Source organism: Acanthisitta chloris, unplaced genomic scaffold (genome assembly GCF_000695815.1).
Source record: "Acanthisitta chloris isolate BGI_N310 unplaced genomic scaffold, ASM69581v1 scaffold23809, whole genome shotgun sequence".
NCBI classification, from domain to species: Eukaryota; Metazoa; Chordata; class Aves; order Passeriformes; family Acanthisittidae; genus Acanthisitta; species Acanthisitta chloris.
In genome coordinates, this window is record NW_008692278.1 from 18,922 (window position 1) to 33,687 (window position 14,766).

A 14,766-nucleotide genomic window follows, 5' to 3' on the forward strand; every position below is an offset into this window, starting at 1 on the left:
ACAAGCTACTATGAGAACAACACCTTTGCTTAATGTGTTTCTGATGTTGTTCCCATTCTAACTCCAGCAAATGAAGCCTCTGCCTCCAGGATGCAGGAACACGTGTTGGCTACTTATAACCTGTTTGCAAAACTCTGCATTTCTGGCTGTCCATACTTAAAATATAAAAGCATCCAGCCCTTAGGCCTGGGAAGGGAAATGTGCAAAGGGGAATGTATTTTATTAGTGGAATTTTCTGCAATTTGAGAGAACATGCAGGCAGTAGAAAAATGCAAACTGTGCATACCTGTACCAATCAGTGTGTTGTGAATTTAAGTCTGCAGTTTGTCCGTAACCCACAACGTAAATGTAGCTCTGCAGTTTATCAATAACATGCAGCTCTGCAGTTTATCTGGGGCTCAATCAGTCCCTAAATCACACTCTGCATCCTGCTGCTGCCTGCATGTCTCACACACATTTGGGCTCTACAAGAGTCATCAGGAACAAAAGTACATCATTGGGTGTCTGGGCCATGTTGGGTGACAGAATCCAAGAAAAAGTTGAGTGTTGTACAGCACTCTTGTACATTGCACCTTAGTGACAGCAACTTATTTACTCACTGATCTTTGATGTTGTTGACATAATTTTCTATCTGAGCTGGGATTCCTTGTAGAATGGAGTTTTTGAATGTTATTCGATCAACAACTTTTCCATGATGTCCATCAATCACAACCAGTTGGATACCCTCCTCAGTGAGGAAAAACCTGACACCATCAACCTGTGCAGGGGGAAAAATACACTTGATTTATCATAGTGAGACAATTGCAAACAAACACCTGTGAGAAGCACTGATATTCTTGAGTCATGGGACTGCTCTTTCTATCAAAGGGCAGAACTCCAGGTCTCTGAGGTCAAGTTCTCCTGCATTTTCACTAGCAGGGGAAGTTACAGTCCTTTCTTTTTTCAAAATACAAAGCAGAAGTGACCTGAATCTGCTATCCATGGTAACTTTGTAAGCAAGTTTTCCATAAAGATGAAATAAGTATCTTAGAATGTCATGCCATTAAGTTCATTGAGAGGATTTGCTCACCTCAATGTATGCAAAGTCATCCTTTAGGTGGAAGTACTGTTTCTTGTAAGTTTCTATTTTCACTTCTATTAGGTGGTCCTTAGTTTTCTGTTTAGGAAAAAAAAAAAAAAAAAAAAGAGGAAAGAGGTTTTTCAGTGAGAATGTCCATCACCTGAATGCTGCATTTTCCAAAAAACATTTTCAAACCTTGAAAATCAATCAACAAGAAAGTTCCTTTAATAAGCACTGACTTGCCAAATTACATTGCTAATGAAACTGGGCACAATGGTAACCTCTCTGCTCATCCTGTCACCATTTAAATTGTTTCACCAAATGGCAGAGTGATTCTCACTTTTCAGAACTGACACATAATTCTCTGAGGCTTTGCTGTGCATTCCTGTTTCAAGGGTGATGAGAGAAAAAAACCCCAAATAACAGATAAATATTCCCATCTCTCCCTGAGAACCAGACTGGAGACAGTGTTGTGCATAATATGAACAAGACACTCAGCTATGCAGTCCTCACTCTGAAACTGCTGTTCTTACAGCCTGGAGGAGCTGAAGGCCAGGCAAGGAACCTGCTGTCTCTCCAGAATCACATCTCCTGGACCAACCTGTCTTCCTGCTCATCACTTTCCACCCTGTGCCTTTAAGCACAACACATCACATCAGAGACCCAAAAGACCAAGCATCCAACTTCAACCCAGGCCTTGTGTGGCTCTGAGGACCTGTGCTCTCTGCATGTGCAAGAATCTGTTTCATACTATTTCACATGCCTGAGCCATTTCCTCAAATCAGGCACAGGATATGCTGAACCTTGTACAAAGTCTTCCTATGTCTGTGGCCACAATATGTGACAGAACTGCAGATTTACATGAGCAATGGTTCTGTGATAAGAAATCAACTGCTTTACCAGCTGTGCACTAGAAAGCTTCTTCGGCATCGGCACTTCCACTATTGGTGTCTCGATGTACTTGGGATAGGCCATGGCTTCACAGTCACTGACTCCAGCTGTCTTTGGGATCACAGCTTTGATCCTTATTCTTTCACAGCCCTTGACAGAGCAGAAAGCAAATTTCTCCTTCTCATTTTGAGCTTTGAGTTTCAGAAACAGCAGCCTGCAGGTAGGAGAGAAAAGTGAACAGCATCCTCAAGATTCTGTGCAAAAAATGCCTAACTCCCAGTTTGGGTGAACTCCTTCCTACGCTTGGCAATAATATGCATTGCAAACCCTTGGTGCCAATGTCTGTGTTTCATAGTGACCAACATACCACAAGCAAATAAAAGGGGAAACTTGTCTCAGTAACGGTTGGGGAGGTCAGAGAACTTGAGACAGAGAAATAAGATGCCACCTGAACTCCCTTTGATCTCTGTTCTATAATAACACATCCATGTAAAAATACATGCTTTGTATTTTAAGTCTTTCTTTTCCATTACTTTAATCCTTTAAAAGAATATATCAGGCTTTACATCCTTAGTTCCTCTGCATCCCTGCCGCAGTGTTTATAAATGGTTGCTGTTCAAAACAACAAGGGTTGCATGAGATTCCAGGTCAGTTTCATGGTCTGCACTTTGCTTCTGTCTTTTTTTAAAAAATTTGCATTCACTTGGCAAAGCATTTCCCAGAGTAATTGGTAGTGCAGCAGAGCCTACAAATGACTGGCAGCCACAGGAGTCCCAGGAAAATAAAACACTGGTCACATTCCCAGAAAGGCTTCCTGGTTTTGTTGTGATCCTTGCTAAGGACATCAGCCAAAAGGCTCATGATTCCAGCAGCTTCCCCCAGTGGTGTCCAAATAGGCACAGCCTGCTTCCTTACCCAGTGTCCTCATCCCAGTAGTAATATCCTTTGGTAGGATATCTGTGCTCCAGTTTCTCCATTTGAGAAGTTCTGTAGAAGGTTCCAGTTTTGTATGTTTTCTTCAAGAGACGGTTGTGGATGTCTGACAGAATGGAAAATGTCGTCCCTTTAGGATAGCAAAACCCTACTTGGATCCAGTCATTCCTAAAAGTAGCAAAGACCTGTATTATAACAAGTTAACACATGACTACTATTTTCCTGTGCATGCTAGAGGCCAAACTAAATAATTCACTCTGAAAAATGTAAGTTAATTTTTTCCTGGCCAGTTAAAATTTTCATGGTTTAGGATGAATCAATGCAACATAAATTGGACATAACAACCATGAGTTAGTTAAGCAATGTAGGTCAGATCTGCTCCTGACTTCTATACTTGTGACTTCCATGCACAAGGAATGAATTAGCTCTAAGTAGCTCTAAACTTCCAAAAATGAACTGGAAGCCCTGTTATCTTGCAGGGCTTCCCACGGGAGGAAACAGGAATCTGAGATGTCTAATGAAAAAATGATCAACTCAATGGACCTTCTGGAACAAGCATGTTCATTCTGGAAGAGCTCATAAGGTGATGACCTCACTCATTAAAAATGTGCAGTTACATTACTGGGCTGGAATGTTGGAATTTGGATCACTTACTTGTTGAAGTTGATGAGCCATATGGCCAGCTCTTCAGGGGCTGTCTTGTCCCAGTGGATGGTGTAGCCTTTCCTCAGAGTTATAACAGGCTGATACTGCTGGTAATGAGTGCTTTTGCTCAAAGCACCTTCCAAGTAGAGTGGGTGATTGTGGTAGTCATTTTTTATTATTTTCATTTTCAGGTTGGCTGGCTTGTAGGCTTGGATGTATATCTAGATGGGGAAAAAAAAGATCACCAAGGGTTTAATGAACTACAGTGAAACACTAAAGGTGAAGATACTCAATAGATGTGAGCTGGTGTGAGCCCTGTATGCCATGCACTGATGTTCCATTTCTTAGGCTTCCTTTCCAACAAAGCAAACTGTTTTCAGAAAAAAGAGAGAAGCTCATTTCCTTATCCACTGAGTTCAAGAGCGTGTGCCAGAGAAGGCTTCAGACAGGCTGCAGCAGGGCTGAGGTATTCCACACTGTTAGTAGCAACCCTCAGCAGCAGGACAGTATCTACCTCAGACATCTGACTTCTACTGAACAAGGACCCTTTTGTCTGGATTTCAGAAGCTTGAAACCCAGCTTAGTGGTTAGAAATTGGCTGTAGTGGCATTACAGAGAAAAAAAAACAACAGTTGCAACACCCAAGACAAAACCAGGTGCTCTCAGCAGAGGAAAGTGAGGACTCTCATGGCAGCAGCACTCAGAGCTCCTGTGGTGGGAAGAACGATTTGGTGGTCACACACAGGATGAAAGATCATAAGAGCTGAAGTCTAATTTCAACTGCTCAGCACATTTCTCATAACACTGTGGGTACCACTTCCCTCCATAAATCAAGGAAAAATAACTAGCCTACAGCCCATGGATTTATGAATATTAATCTGTTAATGCCCATGGAGCTCTCAGGAGACTTCAGGCAGAAGTTGTTGGAGCTGTCAGCAGCCAAGGCCAAAGCATCTGAAAATGTACCACAGTATTCCTCATGTTCAAAACCACCTGTGCAGACATGCTGATACATAAATGCTGAGCACCCTGAAGAAAGTCCATTTCTACAGGTAAAGCTTTACAGTGCCAAGAAATTTAAAACAAAATAAAGTGATAATGGTACTGCAAGGTAAGCAGCTTTACCTGTGCAAAGTGTCCACTGCAGATGGAGCCTCTCCAGTCAGGCACATCGATGCAGTCAGGGTGCTTGATTAACCAATTATCTTCTTTGATCAGGTATGAGCCTGGATATTCTGACACAGAACCATCTACGTCATGAAAAACTGATGTTTTGTCACCATCCATATTCAGATCATTGAACCAGGGGCCAGGTTCTCCAAAGAAGACTCTTGAGGTAATCTAGACAAAACAGTGAAACAACATTTACATCTCCAGAAAGGAATTATTCTAAGTGTAGAATACAAAGCAAAGGATGGTCTCTGCAGTGGCTCAGAGGACCCTTTTTCTGACTTTATTTGGCACTGGAAAGTAGCTTGGACAAGAAATAGTGTTGGGTTTGTGGGTCAATTTCTGTATGAAGAAAACTGTATGCACTAACATCACCATTCTTTGAATGGCCATAGTTTCTGGCTGCTTGGCTTGAGACATTTGTAGTCTTGATGTTTGATGGCTTTGAGGCCCCATGACTCAGGTGAAGTCTGGGGTTGCAGATCCTCTGTGACAGCACTTACATGGTAATAAAACTGTGAACTTCTGAACCCAACTATCCAAGGATGAACACACTAGAATAACTTTCGGCTGAGCTGGCCTTGTAAGTTGGCAGCAACGTCATTGCCATTTGGTACAGGCGTATTGGGGTTGGCTCTGCCTGCACACTGCCTCTTCATTCAGCCTGAAGTCAGTGTAGAGCTGGGTCACACACATAAAAGGTGTGTTTGATTTGTCAGGCAGAGCAGACACACATTTCCCTGCTGATCGTGGGGGAAAGGCTGAAACAACCAGAATTTCAGCCTCAGCGGTGGGAAAGTTTGTTTTACAATTCTGGAGGAAGGTTCAGGAGACAGGGTAATTTCACTAGAGCCACTGCACTCATTGTTTGCTAATATAGTTTTAGGGTTCCAAAGCCACATGAAGTCATATTGATGAGAGGAATAGTCAGTGATGTCCCCTGGGAAATGTCTGCTCAGGCAACAATGAGGGGAGTAGTCAGTGACGTCCCCTGGGAAATGTCTGCTCAGGCAAGTTCTGATTGATATTTTTATCCAGCATAAATAAATGTCATGTCACCAGCCTGCAATGTGAGAGAGTGGCCAACCAACACTTTTAGGGGAATTTTGCCTTTCCCATCACATTTGGCACTAGTCAGCACTTTTCCTGACTTGTGAGCAAGTTTCCTAATTTTTTGAAAATTAAGCAACACAAATCATTTCAGTCTCACCACTTTACTTATTTATTTATTTGTAATGTTTGGCAGTTGGATTTAGCAGCTGCTAGAGTTGAACCTCTGCAAACTAGTTAGCATGTACTTGTGCAGGCAAACCCAAAAACAACTCAAAAGCACATGCCCCAAGACAGGTTCAGACCAGCATCCAGAAGTTCATATTGTAAGTCAAAGTCTGTCAAACCCTTTTTTGACTGGGCTCTGCTCTCATTTATATCCACAGGACTGGGGTCCATGGAATTACCCTGGTGTGCAGGGCTGCAGAATTACCCTGCATCAGCTCACTTTCACTGGCTGTTCCTCAAAATCAGTATTTTCTGACTCTAGATTAGTTAGACCTTTCACAACAGACTTCCTTCTGTTGTTGCTTTAATAGTATACCTCTCTTGAAAATAAAGGGGCAGTTTCTTCTCCCTCTTCACAGTTTCTGAGACATACAGAAATGGAAATTACTTCCATTTCAGTGTCACCTTTTTTTTTTGAAACTGATGCCTAGTTCTGCTTTGCTGCAAACCTGACAGAGAATTGGATTATCTTGTTACTGCACCCATCCAATTTTGTTTTCATTAGCTGCCACCCTCTTTGTTGAACTTATGGCAAAGACAATTGGCAACCTCTTGAAGATCTTGTGTTTTCTCCTTTTTGCCCACAACCCCATTTCCAAGCCAACTGGAAAAGGCCTTTCTGGGAAGGAAAACTCACAGGGACATCTTCAAAGTGGATGTCAGTGACGTTGTTGTTGGGGCAGCTCTGCCAGGCGTTGTTGAGCCGGAAGGCCAAGGCACTGGTGTGCCGACCATCCAGGGCAGCAAACTTGCGGAAGGTGCAGTTCTGCACATTGATAGGTCCATCGTAGAACTGAATCCCTCGAATAGGAAAATCCCTAAAATACATTTGGAGGCAACAGAGAGACTTGGTCATGACACATTGTCATCAGGATGAGATGTATTCTAGACATGTACAGTCCCACAGCACTTGTTTTTCAGCTGCTTTCATTTTTCACAGCCCATAGAATGACTCCTGAGTTCATGTTTTGGAAGAAAAGGGATTTCCCTCCTTCTTAGGTCTGTGAAGTCCTCTTATCCTTGCAAGTTCAGCACAAGTTCTCTCGTGTTGAACAGATCATCTTTATTTAGTCTCTGCCCCTCCAGGGAAGGAACTTACAGCAATGCCAAAGCATTGACCTAAAAATGAATAAATTCATGTTTGCCATCAGAAATGAGTTCTGCAGCAGTGAAACCTGAAACTCGTCAGAGCTGTGCAGGCTCCTTGAGCTGAGTAATGGCAGGGCTAAAAGAAGTCCCAGCACATCTTTCACAGGAACTTGGAGAGAAACACTGCAAATAGACTGCAATAAAAAACTAAAAGGATTTGAAAACAAGGAAAGTTCCTACAATCTATAGGACTGAGAATAATTGAAGGGGCAGATAAATGAACCTTTAACAACCTTTTCTGATACCATCTGCAAGGTAAAGAAGACACCATTTTTCACACCAATTAAGTGAACAAGATGCTTAAGCTCTTTAAGGGGTTAAGATAAGATGTTTCGAATTTCACTCATGATATGTAAATTTGATCCCTTTCTCATATGAATGGTTTTCCTTAGAGAAGACCTGCTCGCTCCTCTGCATTTGTTCTGTCTCTCTGTGTTTTTGCACACAACACCCAAGATGAGATATGCCCACACATATGTGCATAAAGGATATTAGGAAAGTCATAGCAGATTTGGTTTTCATTATTGCTATAGTTAATAATAAGCCTCCTGTGTTGCTACTGACAGCAAAGTTGAGGCCTATAATATGGCAGAAAAAAACCCAGCTGAGCTGTTTGCTTACTGTAGGGTTACTGTTAGGATAACTATATTTTGAGGAATAACAGCAAAACAATTGTACTTGCAAACTAATCTGTAGGACTAAGGTCTAGGAAGAGACCACAAGAAGTTCACTGGCCATTTCAAAACTATTTAACAAAGGCACCAAATTCTTGCACAGCAACAATAGTAACAGCAGTGCTGAGGACATCCCTGACCACATCTGGCACATCCAAGCCCAGGAAAGGGTTTCTACAAGCCTTCCTGGCAGCTGACCTGGATGGAGACTGTCACATTGCTCAGCCACTGCTGACCACATGTGCAGAAGTGCCCTGACAACACACAACCCTCTTGATGTCCTCTCAACTCTGCTTGCAGAGGGGAGAGGAAAGGAAAGAGGAGCTTGATGTTGTCTTGGCAGCCTGCAAAGATGGACCTGCCAGCAGCAGCTGCACGGTGAGGGCTCTGGGATCAGGAGACATGAAATCAAATCCTTTCTGTGTAATGGTTATTAAACTGAACAGCACTGAAAAAAACCACACTGGGTTGGAATTTGTGTGGGGAGAACACTGAGTGTTTTGATGTGCTGAGCTTAACTTACGGGCCAATGGGCAGGGTCCTTCCTCTGTGATCCAGACCTCCAGGTCCCCAGATCTCATTGTCCATAGTCTCAGTGCCCAGGTTTCCACTCTCACCAACAAACAGGCTGTTCTTAATTTCTTGCTTTGAGCCATCATCATGAGGGAAGGTCCCACCACTAAGAGGAAAGGGCAGGAGGTTAAAGGACTGCTGACACCCAACTCCACCACCATTGCCCCAGGCTACCACACAACCTGTCACACTTACCTTGCCAAGGTCAGTCCAATGCCATTGTCAGCAAACCTGCAAAGAGAAGAGAGATGCTTCAGAAGAGGTTTGGTTTTGCTTTGGTTTATCATGTCAGACTGTATCAAGCAAATCAATGACGTGGAGAACAGCAGCTATATATTATAGGGCTCAGGGGGAACTCAGGGTTTTCCAGATTTGTTCCCTAACCTGTTTTGAAAGATCTCTTTTAGCACGTTGACGTATGTGTAGACCACATGAACCAGCAGACATGCACCTGATTGCTTCAAGCTGAGGTTAAGATGATGATTACTAGACATAGTTTACTTGTCTGATAAAGCTTTATCCCTTTATCAAATGACCACACTCTTTTCAATGTTAGGTAAAAAAGATCATGCTTATCTCCCACGCCAACTAGCTTTAATTACAGAGCTTGCACACAACTGTGTGCTCCCCTGTCTTCATGCACCACATACTGCTTCCATGAAAAAAGCTTTGCAAGGGGGACTGTGATAACAAGAGACAAGCTTGGCTTCTCTTTCACCAACAGGAAAACAGAGATCAGAGCTTCCTTATTAAAAATAAAACCAAAAATTGGAATATCTTTCTATTTTGCTCAAGTTTCAAGGTTTTACATGAGATAAATAGCAACTGTTGGTCCATGACTCCTGCTTATAGAAAGGCTACAATGAGTTGGTAGTTTGAGTCAGTATCAACGGTCTCTTCACACCGGTGTCACTCTTCAGTGTCTCTCGCTGATCTCGACACGAGAGCAGAGCCCAGCGTCGTGCTGCTGTCTGTAGGTGGCAGCCCTTCCCACCCTATCTCCTCCTCGCTTTCCTGCATGCCACAGTAACATTTGTGTTGTTGATGTGATACATAAGTCTTTTTGTAGCAACAGAAATGAAGACGACTGTGGCTATAAAGACATTTACAGTTTGATGGTTGCCTCCTCCGATTCACGTACACTCGTAGATTTGCTGCTGTCAACTCATAAAGCACTTGGTCTTTTAGCACATTCCACATGCTGCATTTGGTCCATGAGCAATGTAAACATCTCAGTGACACGAGTGGGATCTGCGAGGGCAACACTTGGTGGCCATGGAGTGGCCTAGATACTTGTGGCTCATAAGAAACACAAACTGCATTGTTCAATATGATGTTTCTGACTGTTCTGGCAGCTCTATCCTCACCAAGCTGACTGGTCCCCACAGCCAGTTTATACCACTGGTTGCTTTAAGAGGTTTGGGTCACTTGAAGGTAAGGCAGCTCTGGCTGGGAATTGGACACCAGATATCAGCGTGACAGCTATTCCCACCAGGGTTATCACAATATGCCTCATAAAGGGCCTTTTTCCTTTTTCTCCTCTTTCTTCATCGGGATTGATATCAGGAACCTGGCTCAGCAAAAGAAACTGCAGCAGATCATCTGTTTTCAAGTGCAAAACAAATATCTGTTCTGACCAGGACAGGAAACTGCCTTCAAAGAGCACAACACACACTCGCCCAATCTCTCTCCCTTTGCTGCTGTGATACATAGTTTTATGTCTGCTACATCAGTACCTGCTTATTCAGCATAACAGTGAACCACAAAAAAACTGATCTGGGACCAGGCTGAGCCAGGGAAGGTGGTGCATTTTGCCGTTTTCTTTTCAAAGCACCTCGTTTTTCATACAAGAAATTTGTCTTTATTTTTAGTATGTCCCTGTGTGTGTATTGTGACCATTTTTGGATACTGGTCAGCATCACACAGAGAAACAATTCGAGGGATCTTCAGCTCAGACAAAGCAGGTCTTATTTGTGTAAAATAATGCCTGTGGTTATTTAACATTTCATCTTTATTTCAATCTTGGCCATAAGAAAGGTGCAAAGCGATATAAATAGTCTGAACCACAGCTATGCTTGCCATAAACACCAGGCTGAACTCTGAGAGTTGAAATAAGGCAAAACTCACTGGCAGTTGTCCAGCCACACATCTCCACCCCGCAGCCAGGCCCCGTGATCCTGGTTCTTGTAGGCAATAAAGCCTTCAATTATTGCAGGTTCCCTGGGCTTCAGAGGATCAGCATCCTTGTGTGGGCTGTACCTGTAATCAGGAGAGAATAAAGGTTGGTGAGGGAAGGTAGCCTTGCTCACTGCATGGCCCTGCTAAACATCTGGTTTATGGCAACTCAGGAACAACTTTGGGACAACAGTCCATGCACGTAGCATGTCTAGTCAAGCAGCAGTGGCCAGACCCAGCTGCCAAGGGAAGGATGGTCCAGGCAAGGCAGTTGTAAAGATTCACTCCAAATTTCCTTTCACCTTTCTGGTATTGTATTGCTGAAAGCATAGAAAGTTTATTATTGCTCCCAAAGGTCTGAGACTTTACTGTTATCCTTGAGCATATTCCTGTTATTTAGATAAATATCCTTTTGTTTTCCCTTCAGAGCATTCTTATCTCCTAACTTTGGCTATACTGTGGCCGTGAGTACCACTGCCAAATTTTCCTTGCTGTGGAAAGGAATTCAAACATCTTGGAGAGGGGCTGAGTATGGCCTTCACTATTCCCACTACACAGGACATGCATACAAGATTTATTAACTCTGAAGTTCTCAATATGATGAAATATGGGCCTGATGTAGCAACAAACAAGTGGAAACTGCAGCAATGTGTGCCCTCAGCTGCTCCCTGTCATCCACTGCTTGGGCCACAGGATCTGAGCAAGAGTCTGGCTTGCTATGGTCATGCTGAGCTTGGCTCTCATTTACCCATCCCTGAGGCACAGCTCTTCTTTTTGCTGTTGAAGGAGTATCTTTCATCACACTACATAGCTTAGAAAACCTGACAGATGAGTATCCAACCCAGTGCCAGCAATGGATGGTCCAGAGATTAAAATTCATTCCTCACCAATGGATAGTGAGGCCAAGCTGTCAAATTGCTAACAGATATTCAATAGCACTTTGCTTTGCTTAATAAGCCATCATATCAATCTAAAACTGAGCATCAGGCTGATGGGGTTCCAGTAAATGAATATTGCTTTGGCAGCTTCATCACTGTGAATTTGCTTTCAGAGAAAGATTTAGTATCAGCCCTTCTGAATTCCCCAGATATTGTTAAATACAGATATTCTGAGATGGATTCCAGTTTCATTCACACCCATGATAACTGGAGGAACACTACAGGGTACAGAATTTGACTCAAGACATTTAATGCTGTAACTGAATGCAGAATAATCTCTCCCACTCTGTAACTGTCCAGCCTAGCTCTCAGTTTGCCCCAGCCAGTCCAGCTATAATCAGTTATCCAGTTGTTCAGTCTTGACACATGAAAAGTAGAAAATGGAATAAATAATCTGAACTGCAGCCTATGCTGGTGGGTAATCCCCAGCATAGCCATGACTGTATTATGAATTGTTTGGCTTCCAGGGGTCACTCCTGCCCTTGTATGGCAAGGGAGAAATGGACTTTTGTAATCTCTTCCTGTGCCTGTGGCAGCAGGCAGTTTCCCAAGGCATGTGTTCAGCTGCATAGAAAAGCAGCATCAGGTTCCCAAGAACAGGATGCTCTTAATAAAATATTTTTAGCAGTTACTTTTACCATTTAATTAATCATTTCCATTAACTGAGCATCAAAATAATGTAAATAACATTCACATTTGAATGTCTTTTAACATCAGCTGCCAGGCAGGACACTGGGGTGATGTGGATCACAGAATAACTGATATCTGAGCTCCTGACTGGGTTTCCCTCGGGAGGAGGACCGATCCCACCCCCACAATGCTTGCCCAGTGCATGACTGCAGTATTCTGGGTAACCCACACCCCAGAGATGGAAAGGAGAGAAGGATAAAGTTGTCATTCTCCCCTGCTGAGCAGAGGTTTTCAGCAGGTCTCTCTTCCTTACATGGTTTCTTCTTTCAAGAAACCCAGTCGTGGGGGAATGCAGGTTAGGTGCAACTGGAGGCAACTGGTCTCTCAGGAAAGAAATCTAAGAAACCTGAGAATATTTTAGTTCTTTTATGTGTCTGGGAGTTGGTAACTAAGTTAAGAGCCAGACTCAATCTCAAATGAGATACAAGGGTGCAAGTGCAGTCCTTACATCAGCCTCCTCACTGGGGCCAGATTTGGGGAAAGAAGCTCAGAAGCCACCAGACCACAGTAGGTCTGATGATAAAATACAGTCTATGGAGAGGATTCCAATGTTTCTAAATTACTCCACTACACATGAGGCTGTGCACAGCAGCAGAGATGAAGGATTGCTCGGTGTATTTAATTGTGATTATTATTGCAGTGTCACATTTGGAACTAGACAGAAATGTGTATTCAAAGTCTGAGCTCCATGACATAAGCACTCCTTGTTAAAGCAGGTTCTAAAAGAAGGAATAAAATCAACAACATTCCTAGGAGATACTTTCATTTCTTATTCCTAAGAAACACTTGCAGCAAGTTCTGCCGAGTGGGATGATTAACCAGGCACAAGTGAATGTTCCTGCTTATCTTAAAACCCCAAAACATCAGTGGAATGCCCTAGAGCAGATGTAACATCCATGACAGCTAAGCTCAGAGCTAAAAGGCAAGGTCAAAACCAGAAGGGTGTGGGTGTTGAGGGTCCCTTAGAAAGGGGAATAGAGAGATGAAGTTAGAAATGGCAAAGTGAATTGAAGACCTTTTCTCAATAAGAGCCAACCCAAAGGCATTGCAGTGATTCTTGTCTGCTTCCTTGGGGGCAATTTCATAGCTTTCAGTCAGTGCAATAGAGAAGTCCTTTCCAAACCAAACTGCAAAACACTTTACCTCCCAGAAATCAGTGTCAGGATGGGTCTTTTGTCCTTGGCAGAGGCTGGAGTGGTTTTAACACCATTATCGATGATCATTCCAGCCTAAAGGAAAAGAGAAATGCAATATCATAATATATTTATAAATTTTACTGTTCTTTCCATCTCTAGACTTTACCTCCAATTGTTCTAAGCCAAAGTTACTCACACAATCCTAATAAGAGCTCCTGTTAGTAGAATGCGAAACAGAGGGCTGTCAGGACTAACCAGACTTGCCTATATCCCCCCAAATTGCTGCAAATTTCCAGAAACTGCACTTCTCTCATAAATATCACCATACAGATAAACTCTCTGCTGCAGCATAAAGCCTTCAGTAGCACACAGCCCCACAGCACACTAAGGGTAAATAAGCAGAGAAGGCGATTAGACATAGCGGCTGTATTTATCCCTTTAGAAGCTGTTCAGCTAATTGCTAACATTGGCAGTCGAGGTGTATAATTAGACAAGCTGCCAATAGATGCTCCTGGAGGCACTGTTTTAGGAGTGCAGAAGCAGTGAAGCAGCCTGAGCAGAGGGGAGAGCCTCTCTGGATATCCAAGAGCCAACTGGAGCGGGTGCTGGCTGACTCCGAGCACTCCCACACCAGCCCGTGAGCTGCTTTATCTGCAGACACAAACAAGCTTGCAGGAACTTCTAGTGAAACAGAAAGCACAGGCACTAATAGCTTACAGACCCGAAGAGCTGGAGCAAGGAGATGGTGTTTTTTTTCAAGGGCAGCATTCCCGTTGCGTGCAGACTCACCCGGTAGTTGGAATGCGCACGGTTGTTGAAGAATTTCCCCATCGGCACGTGCTCCGAGTAGCCAGGGGAATACATGCCTGCTGAGGGCCCTGTTGGCACGTGGTGCAGAACAAACCAAAAGCCTGTTTCCTGAGAAAGAGAATGGACATCTGAGACTTTGCTGGTCTACATTACCCTAGGAGATCTCAGTAAAGCCACAAGAGATAAGCCAGAATGTTTCGGGACAAATCACAGCCAATGGCATTGACCTGCAGCAAAGAGTTTAATGCACATAAACATTGACATTCACCTCCCACATATTTAGGGTGCCTTAAGTTAAGCTTTGACATTGGTATTGAAGCTATAAGTGAGACTTTTGAAACTTAAAAATCAAGTAATTTTTATTTAGTTGGCTAAAAATGTAACAAGTACCTAATCTAGGTACTCAGATTTGGAAGCTTTGGAAAGACCACAGCCCTCTGTTCAAGGTTTGATTTGCTTGTTTATCTGTCTTTGTAGGAAATAAGGGCTCCTGATCTGACCAAGAATTTCTGTGGAATTAGCATTAAGGCTGATTGAAATTTCAGAGCTCCATTACTGTACTGCAATCAATGGAATCATTGCCAAAGGCTTCTCTGGGACTCCACAGTCACATTTATTTAATTTATTCAGGCTGTGCACCGGGA

General features: G+C 43.1%; 1 protein-coding gene across 1 annotated transcript in view; it reads right to left on the reverse strand.

Moving 5' to 3' along the window:
- Positions 1–14,766, reverse strand: part of CEMIP (cell migration inducing protein, hyaluronan binding) — a gene marked incomplete at its 5' end in the record, with an annotated part of 42,034 nt that overhangs the window by 3,709 nt on the left and 23,559 nt on the right. Inside the window, 12 exons of the mRNA XM_009082605.1 lie at positions 600–757; positions 1,070–1,156; positions 1,961–2,165; positions 2,867–3,052; positions 3,539–3,750; positions 4,655–4,870; positions 6,615–6,795; positions 8,324–8,479; positions 8,569–8,604; positions 10,501–10,632; positions 13,320–13,405; positions 14,102–14,230. Coding sequence (XP_009080853.1) covers positions 600–757; positions 1,070–1,156; positions 1,961–2,165; positions 2,867–3,052; positions 3,539–3,750; positions 4,655–4,870; positions 6,615–6,795; positions 8,324–8,479; positions 8,569–8,604; positions 10,501–10,632; positions 13,320–13,405; positions 14,102–14,230 — 1,784 coding nt within the window. The remainder of the gene's footprint in view (positions 1–599; positions 758–1,069; positions 1,157–1,960; positions 2,166–2,866; positions 3,053–3,538; positions 3,751–4,654; positions 4,871–6,614; positions 6,796–8,323; positions 8,480–8,568; positions 8,605–10,500; positions 10,633–13,319; positions 13,406–14,101; positions 14,231–14,766) is intronic.